Source organism: Cricetulus griseus, chromosome 6, assembly GCF_003668045.3.
Source record: "Cricetulus griseus strain 17A/GY chromosome 6, alternate assembly CriGri-PICRH-1.0, whole genome shotgun sequence".
NCBI classification, from domain to species: Eukaryota; Metazoa; Chordata; class Mammalia; order Rodentia; family Cricetidae; genus Cricetulus; species Cricetulus griseus.
Genome location: NC_048599.1, coordinates 64,320,938 through 64,337,281, shown reverse-complemented (window position 1 = coordinate 64,337,281; position 16,344 = coordinate 64,320,938). Strand labels below are relative to the sequence as shown.

Here is a 16,344-nt window from a genome sequence, read left to right as displayed (position 1 = left end):
GGAACCCAACCTCAGAAACTCATACATCTATGGAAGAACCCCAGAAAGTAAAAATTTCATTTTACTGACCTCCAAAGAGACAAAAATATATACAGATTAATGGCTAAAACTGAAAGTCCCAAAAAGACTGTTCAGAAAAAACTCACTTTAAACAAAACAAAACAAGCAAAAGTGAAATGATGAAAAAGAAATATGACATAAATACATACTCTTGGACTATATCAGATTTAGACTAAAAGGTAACAACTAGAAAGCTAAGAGAAAAATTTGCACATACTTGGAAATTAAACACACTCAATGCAGCTCATTCTCTGTAAAAGACCAGAGAATAAACATAACTTATAGTGTTTGCTGGCCAAAAATCTGTTGTAAATGCTTCTGTGGTTACAGCAAAAGGAGGACAGATGATATAACAGAGATGGCCATATATTTATTTTTACATTATTATTGTTATTATTATTATTATTATTATTATTATTATTATTATTATATAAGATCTCACTATGTAATCTCTGGTAGTCCTGATGTTAATCCTGCCTCAACCTCCCAAGTACTGGTATTGCAAATGGGCACCACCATATCTAGCTGTGAAGCAAACAAGTAAAATGCAAAAACCCTCTTGAGCAACGACAGAGAGATACCAGGTGCTGGAAGGTGGCACACCCAAATCCCAGAGAGGGTACTGGAAGTCAGTATGGTCCCCTTCCCCTGCCCCATGGCTCACTTTATGCACCTCTTATTTGGCTGTTCCTATATCCTACATAATCAGTCAATAAGCTGTTTCAGAGTTCTGTGAGTTATACTAGTGAACTGTTGAATATGACAAAGGTTGTGGGGTGCTGTATCTATGAACACTGAGATGAGCAGCAACATCTCATGCATAAAATGTTGCAATTACTTAAAAATACTCAAAAGTCAGTCAGTTTGCTTACCATAGTCAGTCCAGGCTGCATCCCAGCCCTGATGGCCTCTATTTGTGTATGAGTGAACTGAATTGTATTACTGCAAATAGACAAGTAAATAAAAGTTGGTTAGAAATACAGTGACATTTAGTGAAGACTCAGATAACCATGAACAGAGAGGTTTAAACATCTACTTGTTCTTATTTGCTGACCCTCAGATAATAACTCTTATGGACAGAGTACTTATTTAAGCCTCATCCAGCCTGCAGAAGCTCTGGTTCTCAAATGTACTGCTCCTGCAAGTCCCAGCACACACCCACAAAGGCCAGTTACACAGGCGCTCCATGCTCACACTCCAGCAGTTGTACAATGCTGACTTTTCAGAGCCAGAGAACATTTCCTTTTGAAATGCAACTACAGAATTATCTAAAATTTCTCAGCTACTCAGACAATTGGCAGAACCGAGGGGAAAAGGATCTAAGGTTTGAAACAAAACTATCCCAATGGTTTAAAAGCTAGTAACTAGGGTAGGCAGTGAAATTACCGTTTGGGCTGGTTGTAAGGATAAGGGCCTCTATTAGGAATGACATGAGGTTCTACAATTAAGGTCTTTGCTTCTTCGATGTCATCTTCTTCCCCGTCTGCATCTTTCCTTTTCTTCCCTTTTCCACTTCTTACCGGGAAAGTTATTCTACAAGAGCAAAACCAATGGTCCAAGCTGAGAAAGTGAGTGGACATGACCCCTATCCCTAATCCAGAAGCTATCAACCACCAGAACAGGAAAAATTTAGTTTTCTCCAATGGAGTCTCACTAGTTATACAAACCTCACTTTAGGGTAGTCCCCATGCCCATGCCCATGCCCATGAGTAGATGGGTCTCATAAATTTTCTTCATAATGCTATATTTGGGTTTTGTTTGTTTGTTTGTTTGTTTGTTTTGTCTTACTGGTCTTTTGCTCATATATTATGGTTCCAATTTTGTGTTTTTATAGTGTGTCTGCACACGTGTTTTTCATGTGCTATTTCTGCTATTTAAAAAAAAAATGTTTGCTTTATTCACCCTCACCCACACCTCAGCCTGTTTGTTTTCTAAAGAGAGGGAAAGAAGGCATGGGGGGCATGGGGTTGGAAGGGTAGGGAGGTGGGGAGGTTCTGGCAGAAGATGAGAGAAGGGAACTGTGATCAGAATACAGTGCATGAAAAAAATTTATTTTTAATAAAAAAGAAATAACTACTATTTTGTGTATGATATTGTATAGAGAATAAAAAGATATATAAGAGAGATCTGTGCTTTCTCTCTATATAAACTTTGAAATAGAGGCATATTTATAATTAATAAAATGGATGTTAAGTCTTCTGTTTGGGGAAAAAGTCATCCAATTAATAGACGAATCAAAGAAACATTAGGTACTTGTCATGCACTGTAAAGTGCTTCGTTGGTGTCCATGTATTCAGAAGACTTCAGGAGACTGGTTTTAAAGAACAGAGACTTTCAGAGACTCATAACCAGAAAGGAAAGACTTCTCAGAAAAAAGAAATAACACTGGAAGCCAAATATAAGCAACCAAGCATTGCCAGAGCATGAAATACAACAGAGAAAAGGACAGAGTGGAGTCTTGTTGTGGAATCTCTGGAATACCAAGCTTTAGGCCAGAGGTTTAGTCTGGAGTTAGAAGCCAATGCTTTCAATGAATTTCCTAAAATTAAAACAACAACAAAAAATTAATCCTGAATGTGTTCTTTTCCCAATCTTCTTTCCCATTCTCAAAGTACAGATGGAGTTAAAGGTTGCTGAGAACTAAAGTGGAGAAGTTACCTTGCTAGTAAGCAGAGGCACTCAATTCTCCAGTGAGGGAGTGAATGGCTCTATCTAGCAAGAGGCATCTGAGATAGGTCAAGGGAGAGGCAGGGACTACATACAACGCCATCAAGATTGAAGGGCTTAGAGATGCAGAAGTCTGAAGGGACACAGATTCTTCCTAACAGAATCTATGATATCTATAGTGAGAGCTATGAGAATAACCAGATTAAAATAATAAAAATTGGGAGACAAGAGTAATGTCTTTGTAATTAACAGAAGTTAGGGATGAAAGAGGAAGACAAGGCACGGCTATTATGAAAGACATGTTGCTAAGTATTCTGAATTATATTTATATTTAATGGGTATATGGAAGTCGTGTGCTCTAGTTTCCAGCTAAAGAAGCAGGATCTGAACTCTACGCGTAGCTACCTTGGTGTACAGCCTCTAATGTTTATGAACAAACTCCGGCAGTAGCCAGTGGCTCCAAGCACCTCACTCTATTCTTACTCAAGAGCTAAAGCCATCTGACATTAACATAACTCTATTTTGAATACATACTGAATATCCATGTTCTGAAACCATGAAATTGAAAGTGCTCCAAATCTTAAACATTTGGAGTACTCAGGCAATCCTCAAAAAGTTTTGAATTTTTGAACATTTTGGCTTTTGGACTTCCAGATTAGGAATGTCCAACTGGTGATGTCTATGGAAATATTCCAATAACTGAAAAAACCCCAAACTACAACATTTCCTGTCCCAAATGTCCCAAACATTTTAAGTAAAGGATATTCAACCTATTTAAAATTTGCAAAAGGCAGGCAGAGTTAAAAAGAAAACTTTAGCTTCTTAGAATCAAAGTGAATTTCAATATCACATGTCTGTATGGTAGCAGTTAAAAAACACACTAGACTATGTGGGAGATGTACAGGCATATTTCTTTAGTCAGCTACAATATTCATATAGTTCTTTCCAAATCACAGACACTTAGTGATCTCTTTTGAGACATGAAGCTACTTTTAATGTGGTCTTAAAATAGCTTGTACTAAGAGTCAGGAATAGACTCAAATATAATAGTCTTATCCCAGTGATTATTACAGCAAATCTAAGGACTGCCAGAATGAAATCCAGACACAATGCTCAAAACTCATGTAGTCAACAGTGCTGATGCTAGACAGATGGACTACAGAATGGCTGCCAAGAGCATAGCCATCCTGACATTACCTGAAAGGGGGTATTTGTAGAGCTGGGTCATTCACAGTCACTTTGACATTATGACCAGGAAAGCTGGCTTTTAGATGTTCAATGGAGAGAAAGGTATCATTGAAATCTAGGGTAGCAATCTGATTGGGCATTTTTGAATAATGGGCACTACTTGGGTCCCCATAACCTAAAATGATGTCATGCAGCCAATCCGGTACCACACAGTCGGTATTCATCAGATTCCGAATAGTCTCCAACACAGCCTGCCAGTAAAAGGACAGAAAAGCATAGTGTCAGTTGACATCTCAAACATTTGCACTTCACTGGAATGCAGAGCTGACGGCACCAATCCGGAATGCCCATGTGTTTCAAGGCAAGAAGCTATTTTCTGCTGACAGGTGCTTGGCAAGACTGACTCAACAGCTATATTTTCAGCTGATACCATACACTGAGTTAAACAAAAGAACTAAGTTAGCAAGAACAGTTTATCCAGTAAGAATTCCTTTAGACAGAATGACATAAATGAGTTTGCCACTTGACTCCTATTGAGCATGATGAAAATAAGATTTATGTCAACCCAATACAAAAGAGAAGAAAAAAAAAGAAGAAAATTACAGAACAGGGCCTTAATAACAAATGTTTTCTTATAAACTCGACTTTTTCCCTCTCAATAGTACACAGCTCTTCAGTGAAATGCAGCACAATTTATACATTGAAGAATTAAAGAATTGGGACTAAGCTGTGGTGATGCAAGGCTTTAATGGCACTTGGAAGCAGAGGCCTGTCTCAAAAAACAAAAAACAAAACAGATTAACAAACAAACAAAAAGAATGGGGACTATAATAAAAGGGTATTATAGTAGTTAGCATATATTCTGTCAAAAGGAATTAACAGAGTCAAGCACATTTTTTGAGTAACCAAAACTATTCTGATAAAGTAACATACCTCAATATGGAAATTAGGAGGCAAGGCTTAATTTCAAAGAACACAGTAACCAAATCAACTTTTTTTAAAACTCGGGGACCTAGCACAGTTTAAATCTGGGATAGGTGAGCGATGGATAGACAGATCAATGAGTACTTTTATGTAACCCTGATGAAGAAGATGAGAGGTCTGCCATCTAAGAAAATTCTAAATCTAGTAGAGAGGAAGGAAGACATGGATCATGACAAGCAGCAGCGGAATGTGACAATTAGTAAAGAATCACAAAATACAAAGGGAATGTACTACAGAGATGAGAGATGGGTGAGGGGAAATGGACTTGATATTAGGAAAAGCTACAAGAAGGAATGTGTCCTTTTAATTTAGTGTAACAAATAACTTCTGCTTTGTTTCATCATTAATGGAAAGTTACAGAAATGTTTTAAGCAGCAGAATATAAAGTATCAGTGTTTGAGAGAATTAGGAAATATACATAAACAGAATTATGAAGAGATTATAGAAGGGGAGCCACTCCAATGGTCCTGACAAGAAGTGGAAGACCCAGATAAGAACAGGCTGCACTAACTGGAAAACAAATGAAGCAAAGAGACAAATGAGGGCTCCTACTCAAGTGCACAAGGAAACAGCAAACATAGCCCACAGGAAGGGTCATTGTTCCCCTTCTCATAAGGATGTGAATGCCTCCTTTAATTCCCTTAAAAAAAAAAAAATCACTTTGGGCACCTGCTAACCTTTCATGGAAATTACTTATATTTCCTACATTCTTGATTGGCAGTTAAGGCATCAACCATGTTTATTCATCTCTGCGACTCCCATGTAACAAAGCACAACATCAGACACACAAGAGACACTATACAGAATGGCACATGAAGAAATATTTTGTAGATTTCAGTCATGTGACTGAAATTCACTTATTGAAAAGTAAATGTCAGACTGTCCTTGGTACTGTACAACTTGGAAACAGACCTCTCTTAAATGACACTTAAACTGAATTGCTTGTGTGAAGTGAAGAACAAACTGTAAATATACCCGAGGAAAATCATCTAGAGTTACACCATGTAAAGTCTTGGGTTATTTCAAGAACAAGGTTTGATCAGTGTGGCTACACTGAAGGGGATGGAGGACATGACAGGGGAAGCCATGGGCAAATGACATAACGACACTATAATGGATTATTAAAAACTCTTTAATGTGATGAGAAACCATTAAAGAATGGAGAACAGGGGCACTGATGTATAACTTACATTTTGAAGGAACCAAACAGAGGCTATGGACAGAGTTATGTATGGGAGGAGCAAAGGGGAATGGAATCAGGGATGTGGAATGAGGGTGTCTGCATATGGCATCTGCAGAGATGGCGAGCCACTCAGTACTGAGAGACTGCTTGTGGAGTGGGAGGAAAAGAAGTCAGGGATTTCCCCACTGCATTTGTCCTCAGTAAAAGAAGAAATAGAGAAAACATTTCTGTGTTTGAGAGCTTTTACTTTCTTTATACGGCAACAGTATGGAATTGCAACAGAGTGATAGGACTGTATAAGCAATGAGGCTTGGGGCAGAAATGAAGGAAAGGCACCCTGCAAAAACTGGAAGTTACCAACCAATATTAAAACAACTCGAAAGAATAGTGCTGCTCTTAGTCCCTATGAGCGATTTAGATGTGAGCAAAGAACAAGTACTTTCAGATCTTCCTTTACTAAAACTCTCCTTCTAAACCATGAAAGAAAAACTTGTCTCCCTGTCCCTAATGAGTGAAGTGTGTCAAAACATTGTATCAGAGCATCACTCCACAGTGATGCCCCACATCTGCACTCTAAAGACATCTGGAAGTATACCTACTTTTGACTTAAAAAAGAAGACCCAGCAAATGAATGAGCAGTCTCTCTCCTCATTCTGGGCATAACCTGAGCACCTAAGGTAGGAAAGCAAGAAAGGAGCTGACCTTCAGAGCAAAACCTGAATTCTTTTTTATAAAATTCTTCAAAACCCAAAACAGATTTAGAAATTGGTTTCCTTAAATGCCAATTTAATCTATATGATATGAATTTAAGACTGCTGAGAAAATTAAAGAGTTAATATTGTCTTTAGCCAGCATGCAAGTATTTCTATTTTAGGATTACATTATTAGGATATAAAGACTTTTAGCTACAGAACAGAACTTACCTTAAAGTTATTCTCTTTTGGTTTCCTCCTCATGATGACATTGAAAGTGTCATATACATCTTCAGCACCGTTTTGTATGGTATTGGTCATATCCTGCTGATACTGGTTTGGGTCCAAAAACACTCGAAATGTCCTCGATTCTCCTCGAAGATTGGGTCTGGGTTCAGGTCCTAAATAAATTTTTTAAGAATTTGTTAGATGAACTATGTATTTTTAAATTTAACTATCAAAGTACATTAATAGTATTTCTTTTATAGAAATGATAAGCCACTAAACTTACCACCAGTATCCCTCCATGAGTAAACTGCCCTCTACTTAGACAATTCAGATTCGAAGTCAAAAGTATATTCCTCTTTTTCTAAATTCTTATCATTTCTTACAACTCATGATGTGCAGAGGCCAGGGGAATTACATACCACATCTGGCCTGCTTAGAAATATTAAAAATCTTACACTTTCCAGTATCTAATATAGAAACTTAAAAAGGGCAACTCATTTGCACATAATAGTTGTGCAATGTATAAGGTATAATGGAAAATTCATACATTCAACATAGTTTTTTGCTTGCCTTTTTTTTTTCTTTTTCAATGCTTGGGATTGAACATAGGGCATACATAGCACATGCTAGGCTAAGTGTCCCATCACCACAGATATTACCTATTCTATGAAGTAAGTACCTCACACACAATCTGTGTTTATTACATAAATTAACTAAGTTTACTAAGAAAGCCAGCACAGAAATGTATCATTCTAGACACACATTCTCTCAGAGGCAATAGATCACCATACCATCTTCGATGACTCGCCCCTTGTCATCCAGCATGCCCTGGATTTCACAGCCTCTGACGTATACCAAGCCAACTTGCTCAATAAAAGGTCTCCTTCTGTCAAACTTAGTACCATAAGGTTTTGTGGGACGCACAGTAATTAAAAAGCATACGTCATGTTTGCGAAGACCTAGTAAAACATAAAGGGCATTTTTAAGTATTAGAATTACATTGCTTTTGGTCTTTCATTGGCAAATTTTTAACCTTTTTGAAGGAATGGAGATTAAGAAAAACATTAAAATAAAAGGGATGACCAATAATTTATTTTGGATTATAACATAATTATGTGTTTCCTATAGTTTTTAATATTCATATTTCATAGCAGTAATTAAAAGGAAGTTCTTTTTATATTAAAATTAGAAACGTCTGTGTCATGAATTAATTACTGAGTAAGACTTCCAAGTCATGTTACAGGTCCAAAATTGGATGTTCATCACCATTCTTATTTTTAATTCTTATTAAGTAACCAAAAATATGGCTGGCATATAATTCATCTGTATCACAGTCATCAAGTTTCCACCATCACTTTCAGCTATCCATCAGTGTCTTTCCCAACAGTCTAAGTGCACTGCCCTAAAACAGATTAACTTAAGAATAACTCATCAAAGCACAAGGGTGCTTTTATCTACAGATATCACCCACAGAACATGGCTCAACATACAGTTTCAGTCAGCAAAAAGGGAAAGCTTTCTAAGTGAATGAAAGTCAAGAGAAAAATTGGTATCAAAGTTCAAAGCTTCACTGGCTTCTCAGCTCCACCAATAATACTGACACAGGAAGAAAAGGGGCATTAAAGTGTTAACACCTTACAACTTGGAATGTTCACTTATCTTTGTTTCTTTTCAGAACTATTATTTTTAGCCATTGTATGACAGAAATGAAAATTTACATAGTCTGTCTACTTATAATCTTGGAAAAAAGACATACAGCTAGATTAAGACACTGATGTGAATGGCTAATAGGACTGGAAACCAAACTTTGAGGAAAAAATTAGATGCAAAGGGGAAGAAGAGGCAATGAGAACTACGAGGAACAATGTTCTAAGTCACACTGCTGTATAACCTTGAGTCCGTACAACTAACATCTAGGCTTTAGGGACAAAGAAGAGACTCTGAGAAGCCCCCAACAAAGCAGGAATCACTTTCTGACATCAATAACATTGGCTGGCTGAGTATCCCTCCAAAATCAGAACATTACAGCAGAGACAAAAAGTCCGTACTACAATGAGCTCGCCTTTCTTCTCAGGCATTTGTAACTACCCTACCTGTGTTTTTAGAAGCAAAATCCAATATCCAGTTTCCATATAGGGTAATAATGAAGTTAAGGACCTAAGCTTTAAACCTTGAGGGAGGAGAGTTCTCTAAGTTTTAATGGAAACATTTCAAAGCTATTCTGTTTGTAAGACAACATTCATTATAGTCCTCTCATATCCTGATTCCATCTTTGATCAATTCAAATGTTGAATGTGGCCCGGGCCTTATGAAAGAGCACTTCTCTTTCCATTATGTGCCAGAATATGAACCACTCATCCCCAAATCCTCCACAGCACTATAGTAATGGAGAGTGTGAGGGGAAGCAAAGGGAAAGGAAAAGGGCCGGGGATGAGAAGGCAATTATCACACACACACACACACACACACACACACACACACACACACACACACACACACACACACCTCCTTCAGGCACTCCAGGCAGCAGTCCCCAGAGCAATAGATGGAGGGTTTTGTCAGGAGAGCGCTTTCTCTTCTCTAACTTTACAAGGCAGACCTGTTGTCTCTCATCTGTAACCTCCTATAACAGGTCTTTAAAAATCACCAACCATTATTCTTTCTGTGGGTGCCAAGAAGCCACTTTGTTTTACTGCCCAATGTGTGTAAAACAGTGTTAGACACCTCCCTAAGTTTCAAAGGGCTAGTAAATGCAAGACCCTCTCCAGCAATCAATGAATTCTCAAGGCACAGTAAGCATAAAGGCAAGGCGCACAATGTTCTAGACATATAATGGAACAGACTGGAACTCACAGAGAGATACAGGACTCAAAACAATCTGTCACAAATGATACCCACTAAAACAGCCATTTGTTAAACATTTGGTCAACTTTATTGCTGAATTCCTTCAAAATTCCTTTATAAGTCTTACATATGTTCCCCATGGTTACTGCTATGCTGGGAGCTATAATTTCTGAAAATTGATCCATTATGGCACTATCCCTTTCCTTCTGGCATTTGAAGAAGGTAGCAGGAGATAAGTTTCTGGCTGCTACTTCTTACAAAGGGCAGCAAATGGGAGTCCTCAGACAGCAGGGGGTGGGCAGGCATGTGGTGGGGAGGATGATACAAAAGTGCCAACTGCCTATCAATTCAGGGGCCATTTCTCACTCAGGTGTTAGCAAAGTTTTAACTCCTTTTCACTAAGTATTTTTGAACATGGCTTCTCCAAAAGCTAATTATGATACAACTCTCACTGCTAAATCTTAATATAAAAAGGAAAAGGAAGGAAAATAACTGGTTTGCTTTCTTGTCAATTATCACCCAGCTTCAAGTAAATCTAGTTTCACTGATTCTTGATCTATCTTCCTTCTGGTAAAATAAACAGTTCCCTTCTGAGTTGTTTCCCTCCACGTCTCTTCACCAGATTCTTCTTCCAATCTGCAATCTTCATGAGGTCTGTGCATCTCTCTTCTACTCTGACCGCTTTCATCTTTTCAAAGTAAGACGTTCTCTACTTACACTGCAAATGTGTGTGAGTTGTATCTGAATCTCCTTCAAGATACCATAATGCTTTTCTATTGATTCTACAGTTCCAGAAAATACTGTACTAAATTTATAATTTCCTCTCAGCTTGCTTTGTAAACTGCAATCTTTACAACACTCTGATAGTTATGATTTTGTTATTAAAACAATGAGATACTTAAAATACTCTTGTATGATCCCTAGTATTTTTACTAATTACAAAGACAACTACAATGCTTTTTATCAAATTTTTAGAACAATACTGAATAAAATTTTAGAAGGACATTTAGTAAGAGTAGTCTGCAAGGCTCTAAATCAATGGTTCTTAACATGTGGGTCATGACCCCTCTGAAGTTACATATCAGATATCCTGCATATTTGATATTTACATTGTAATTCATAACAGTAGCAAAATTACAGTTATAAAGTAGCAACAAAGTAAATCTATGGTTGGAGGTCACAACATGAGGAACTATTAAAGGATCACAGCATTAGGAAGGTTGAGAACCATTGCTCTAAATGAGAAACTATAAACCAAAGAGGTAAAAGATAGTTGTTACTTCTTGAAATGCCAAATTACCTTCCCATTCATCCTTGATGTGGTCTCTGACATTCAGATTGATGGTGACATCTGCACGAACTCGGGTCGGCCAGTTTTCACCAATGTTGGGTTTGGCAACCTCAACTACAGTAAAAGCCACAATGGGCTGAGCCATTCGTGCCCAACCACCAAATACTACACCGCCATACTCAGACTGCCTGAAAAACCCAAAAGCAGTGGATGATTACACAAACAATAACTTTACATCTTTACACAAGTAAAACTTGGAAGAATACATGTTTAGCTCATGGTTAGCTAGCACTGGTTACCAATGGTAAGGGCCCATTCTTCTTAAAGATTGAATAACACTCTATACTGTACATGTGGTCACATATTTTCTTTACTCGTTCATCTCTACAAAGACACAGATTGTTTACCTATCTTGACTGTTGATAACAGTGCTGCAATGAGCATGAAGATCAAACAACATTACTTTAAGACAATAATTTTATTTTCTATTAACATATATCCACAAGTAGGATTATGGGACCATATGGTTCCCTTTTTAATTTGGTGGAATGTTCATGCTGTGTTTTATAATGACTGTACAATTATAGTCCCAACAACAATATGCACAGTTTTTATTTTCATAGTAACCTTGCAAAAATTTATCTTCCTTCTTAACAAAGATAAGTGATTATCTAGTGGCTGGAACTCTATTTCCTGATGATTAGAGGCCTGAGCACTGCTTGTTTATAGTTGCTGGCTAACTTTACATCTTCATTGCAAACACACCCATTTAGGATGTCTGCCATTTTTTTCTTAATTTTTTTTCATGTGTGTGCTGTCCTTATAGTTCTGATATTAACCTATAATTAGATATAAGTTGCAAGTACTTCCTAACATGTCATAAATTTCCTTCTCATTTCCCCTCTCTTTTTTTTTTTTTTTTGTACAGAGACTTGTTAGTTTGATGCACTTCTACTCACTATTGCTATATTTTTGTTTTTGCTTTCTCTTTTTTTGGTGTCATAACCCAAGACAAAAAACAAAAGCAAAGCCAGGCGCTGGTGGCACATGCCTTTAATCCCAGCAGTTGAGAGGCAGAAGCAGGCGGATCTCTGTGAGTTCAAGTCCAGTCTGGTCTACACAGTAAGTTCCAGGACAGGCTCCAAAGCAATACAGAGAAACCCTGTCTCAACAAACAAAGAAAGAAAAAACCAAACCAAATCAAAAAAGCAAAAGCAAAAATGTTAAGAGCAATGCTATGGAAATCTTTTCTGTTTTCTTCCAGAAATTTCATGGTCTCAATTCTTAAGTTTAATCTGTTTGAATTCATGTTTTATTAATAAGTTAGTCATCTGATTTTTTTTCTTTTGGCTTTTGCATGCAGATCTAGTTTTCCTCTATTGAAAACACTCCTCCTACTTCACTGTATATTCTCAATACAAGTGTCATACACGTATACCTTTATTCCTGGGCTTTCTACTGTTGTCAACTTGTGTATTTCCCTGTTTTTTGTTTTTTGTTTTTTTTTTCCTCCTTTTGTTTTTGTTTTGTTCTGTTTTGGTTTTTTTTGAGATAAGGTTTCTCTGTGTAACAGCTGTGGCAGTCCTGAACTCCCCCTGTAGACCAGGCTAGTGTTGAACTCAGAGATCTGCCTGCCTCTGCCTCCCAAGGGCTGGGATTAAAGGTGTGTGCCACTAAAAGAGTCCCCATCACACATCCCCCTCCTTTTAAATGCCTACTGAGCACTATTTTGATCACAGAAGCTTTGTAATATAATTTAAAATCAGGAAATGCAATGCCTCTAGTTTCATTGTCCCAGATGGAAACTTCTTTCAGCTATTCTGTCTTTTTGTTTACCTACTAGAATCTCCCTCCCTTGGAGAACTCCTCTTAGCTTCTCTTAGAAGGCTTTTGTTCATCTTGTGTCTCCTTCATTTCTAAAGGACAGTTTTACTTAGATTTATTTTATCCTTTTCCTCTCCTCAAATAATTTAAACTGTTAGCATTTTATCTTTTGTTCTTTAAGTTCTTATACAATGCTTAAAATACTTTTTAGAACAAACTATCATTTAAAATACTTAAAAAACATGGAATAATCATTGGGATCTATTACTTTAAATCACTTAAAATATTTAATCACTAAAAAAAGATCAAAGTGGAAGTTAATTGCTAACAACCAGCAGCAATTCCTAAATACTCATTTCTATATATGTTACTTTAATGTACATTAAAAATTAATGGTAATTTTTACATTAAATGGTAAATATTTGGAACATAAACTAAGGAGCACTTTAAAACTTAAATTTAAAGTTACTTCCAAAAATAACATTCCAACACATTTAATTTATATCTACTATGAAAATTATATGCTGAACTAAAAACTACACAACTTTTTAACATTAAAGAAAAACTAAGAATAAAAGTTCGGCAATGGTTAGCATTGGACAGCTCCTTGAGGCATGACAGTGTGTTTAAACCCTTGTAAAAGAGTCTCTACCACTTTTACCCCACTATAGTTAACAGTGTCTTGTGGAACTCATTCACTGTAAATGTACAACTCAGGAGTTTTAGTAAATGTAAACAATATGGTCTAAGACCATAATCCAAAAAACATATGTATCATCTCTGAATTCTTCCATCCAATAGCAGGCAATCTCTATGCACTTCAGGCAACCACTACTCTGGGCCCTTCGATCTTATTACTTACAGAACTGAAACATGAAGTGTTAAAAAGGACAGACTTCTGCCACTTGAAAATACATCATCTTTTACTGCTGCCCAGTGGCTTCAGGCATGTGAAAACGTGACCTGAAACATGTAATGTGCAATAGTGCCTAGGCTTCTTCTCTTCCACCCTCATGGTGTGACCAGCCTCTGCAGCAATTTCTTCATGGGCACCAGTGGTAAAGCTTTAGAAGCATTTATTATTTCAAATATGAACAAACTAACTCCAAAAGTAACATTTTCTTTCTTATATCAAAAAGAAGAGTAATTTTAAAAAATCCTCTATTAATAGAGAATAAAAACCATGAGTAATTGTTTGTTTTCTTTGTGTGTGTGTTTGACATTTAAATTAAATGTACAAGTGAATTCTATTTACTTAAGTGCTAGTTAATAAATCCCTATCTTGCAAAATGGCCAAAATTAGGCTCTGAATCTAGGCATATAAATGCAAGGTAACAATAAACTGTAAAGGAACTTCTGGATTGAGTGCTCCCACAGGGTCCGAACAATGGGCAATAATTTCAGCAAAGCTGTGGGCAGGGATGAACAGCCAGTGGATATACAAATTTCATAATCTTAGCCTACTTACTGACTCAACTGATTATTAACTCAAAAATACTTTGTGTTGGGTTTTATAGTCTCAACCAGAATAACTTCTCACATAATAATTAAAAAACTAGAACTGTGTATAAAAGAAAATATGGAAGTAAAAAAAAAAATAGATCATAATCGCAGTGCTTGTGGTCCCTCTCTATGGTGAGGAAAAGAAGGCTGGAAGATAAGATACCTAAGGAGGTTTACCCTTCAGAAACCATTTGGCTTTTCACACAAAGATGGCATCATTGTGTGTGGGTACCTACTATGCCTGAAAGGTAATGAAGATTCACCTCAAGAATCATTTTTATTCATTTGCAATTAAGTACTTTTAATGTATGTGACTTATAATCATCTACTTAGAAAAAACAGTGAATGAATTAGCCCAAGTCACTCAAGGGTAAAATTCCAAAACTAACCTTCACAAATCTCATAATGCAACACCGTCTACCACAGCTAGACCTAAAGGATTTCTTAAAAACAAAACAAAAGATAAAGCAGGAAGGTAGAGAGTCAGGTTTAAACAAAAGAAACCTCAAGTAATTAGACCTATAAGTGATCCTGCCAATTTAGTTAAGTTCCAAAGTGCTACTCATAGAGTGTGGTAACATCCTCAGACCTAGACAGTTCCTCTGGGCACTGACTCACACTTTTAGCTACAGCCATGGGAGCATCTGTGGTAGAGGATCACTCCTTTATTGTAAAGGCCATCCAAGACTAAAGGAGTGTATTCTGTCCTATAAAAGACTGCTGGCCAGAACACATCCTCTCTTTACCCTGTTACTAATATCTAAGCTAATCTCTTCTACATTTCTTCCTTCACTGCCTAAAATGACCTCGCCTCCCTTCTCCCCAGTTCCCCATACACACCTCCAGGTACTCAGACACACAGTTTACACTTTAACGTTTCTGAAGTAAATTCAAACTATAAAGATTCTCAAATAGTGGGTATTTTTGACATGTTATCTTCAAATTGCTTAACACACTGATTTTCCTAACACTGTGTATCGGTTTACTATACACACATTTCTACATTACAAATGGCACCAATTTACTGACCATGGCTTCATTCTGCTGACACTATCCTCGATGTCCTGTCTAATTTCATAAGTTGATTCCAATCTGAAGAGATTAAAGTTCCTCAGGAGGTAGTCATGTAGAGTTAAAAACTGCAAATTCAACTTGGGGAGAGCAAGACAGCCTGAAAAATAAAAGAGAATTGATGTCAGCACTATTCTTTGAATCTATATACAAAACCCAAACCAGCTACTAGAGAAGTAGCTACTGATGTCTGTGAAACACAAGCACATGTTCACATTTCCATTTGCACAGACACTAAAGACATACTAGCATAGGCTACCTTTTGATATCTGAGGGTAAAGATACAACTATTCAACCCATCAGTATTTCGCATGCAAGCAATGCTTCTTAAATGTTCCCAAAGATACTTAACACCAATACAGACACTAGTAGCTTAACAGCTCCTTTTACTCATATTCATGCCATCCAAATCCCGAAGTGGTAATGTTAGCCCGTGTCAAAACTTACTATGCAAATTACTGTTAATTATGATGATGTCACTTTGCCTAAGGAGAACTCCAAACATTCCTTTGGCTAGACTTTAAGGGCCAAGGCATTGTCTACATGCTATTCCAGCCCTTCTCTTCTCTGTTAGTGAAGTCTGACCATTATTTACAGATCAAGTACTCCGAAGTATTATCAAAGTAATCCTCAAAGCCACAATACATTTAACTGACAAATCACATTTTTGTAATCATTATTTACAGTACCACAGCAGTAATAAAAGAACTAAAGCAAGAAATGATATGCAAAATATTCATATCATTTTTATTAGTAGACACTGACTTGCAATCTGACACAGGCTGAAGGGAAGGTGTCTCATTTTCATT

The 16,344-nt window shown here is 36.9% G+C and overlaps 1 protein-coding gene across 1 annotated transcript in view; it reads right to left on the bottom strand.

The window, feature by feature from the left end:
• Aqr (aquarius intron-binding spliceosomal factor) overlaps nt 1-16,344 on the bottom strand; it is a 77,360-nt gene that overhangs the window by 22,716 nt on the left and 38,300 nt on the right. Inside the window, exons 16-22 of the mRNA XM_027422262.2 lie at nt 15,494-15,635; nt 11,147-11,325; nt 7,794-7,961; nt 7,006-7,175; nt 3,925-4,166; nt 1,447-1,593; nt 933-1,002 (exon numbers count right to left, since the gene is read on the bottom strand). Coding sequence (XP_027278063.1) covers nt 933-1,002; nt 1,447-1,593; nt 3,925-4,166; nt 7,006-7,175; nt 7,794-7,961; nt 11,147-11,325; nt 15,494-15,635 — 1,118 coding nt within the window. The remainder of the gene's footprint in view (nt 1-932; nt 1,003-1,446; nt 1,594-3,924; nt 4,167-7,005; nt 7,176-7,793; nt 7,962-11,146; nt 11,326-15,493; nt 15,636-16,344) is intronic.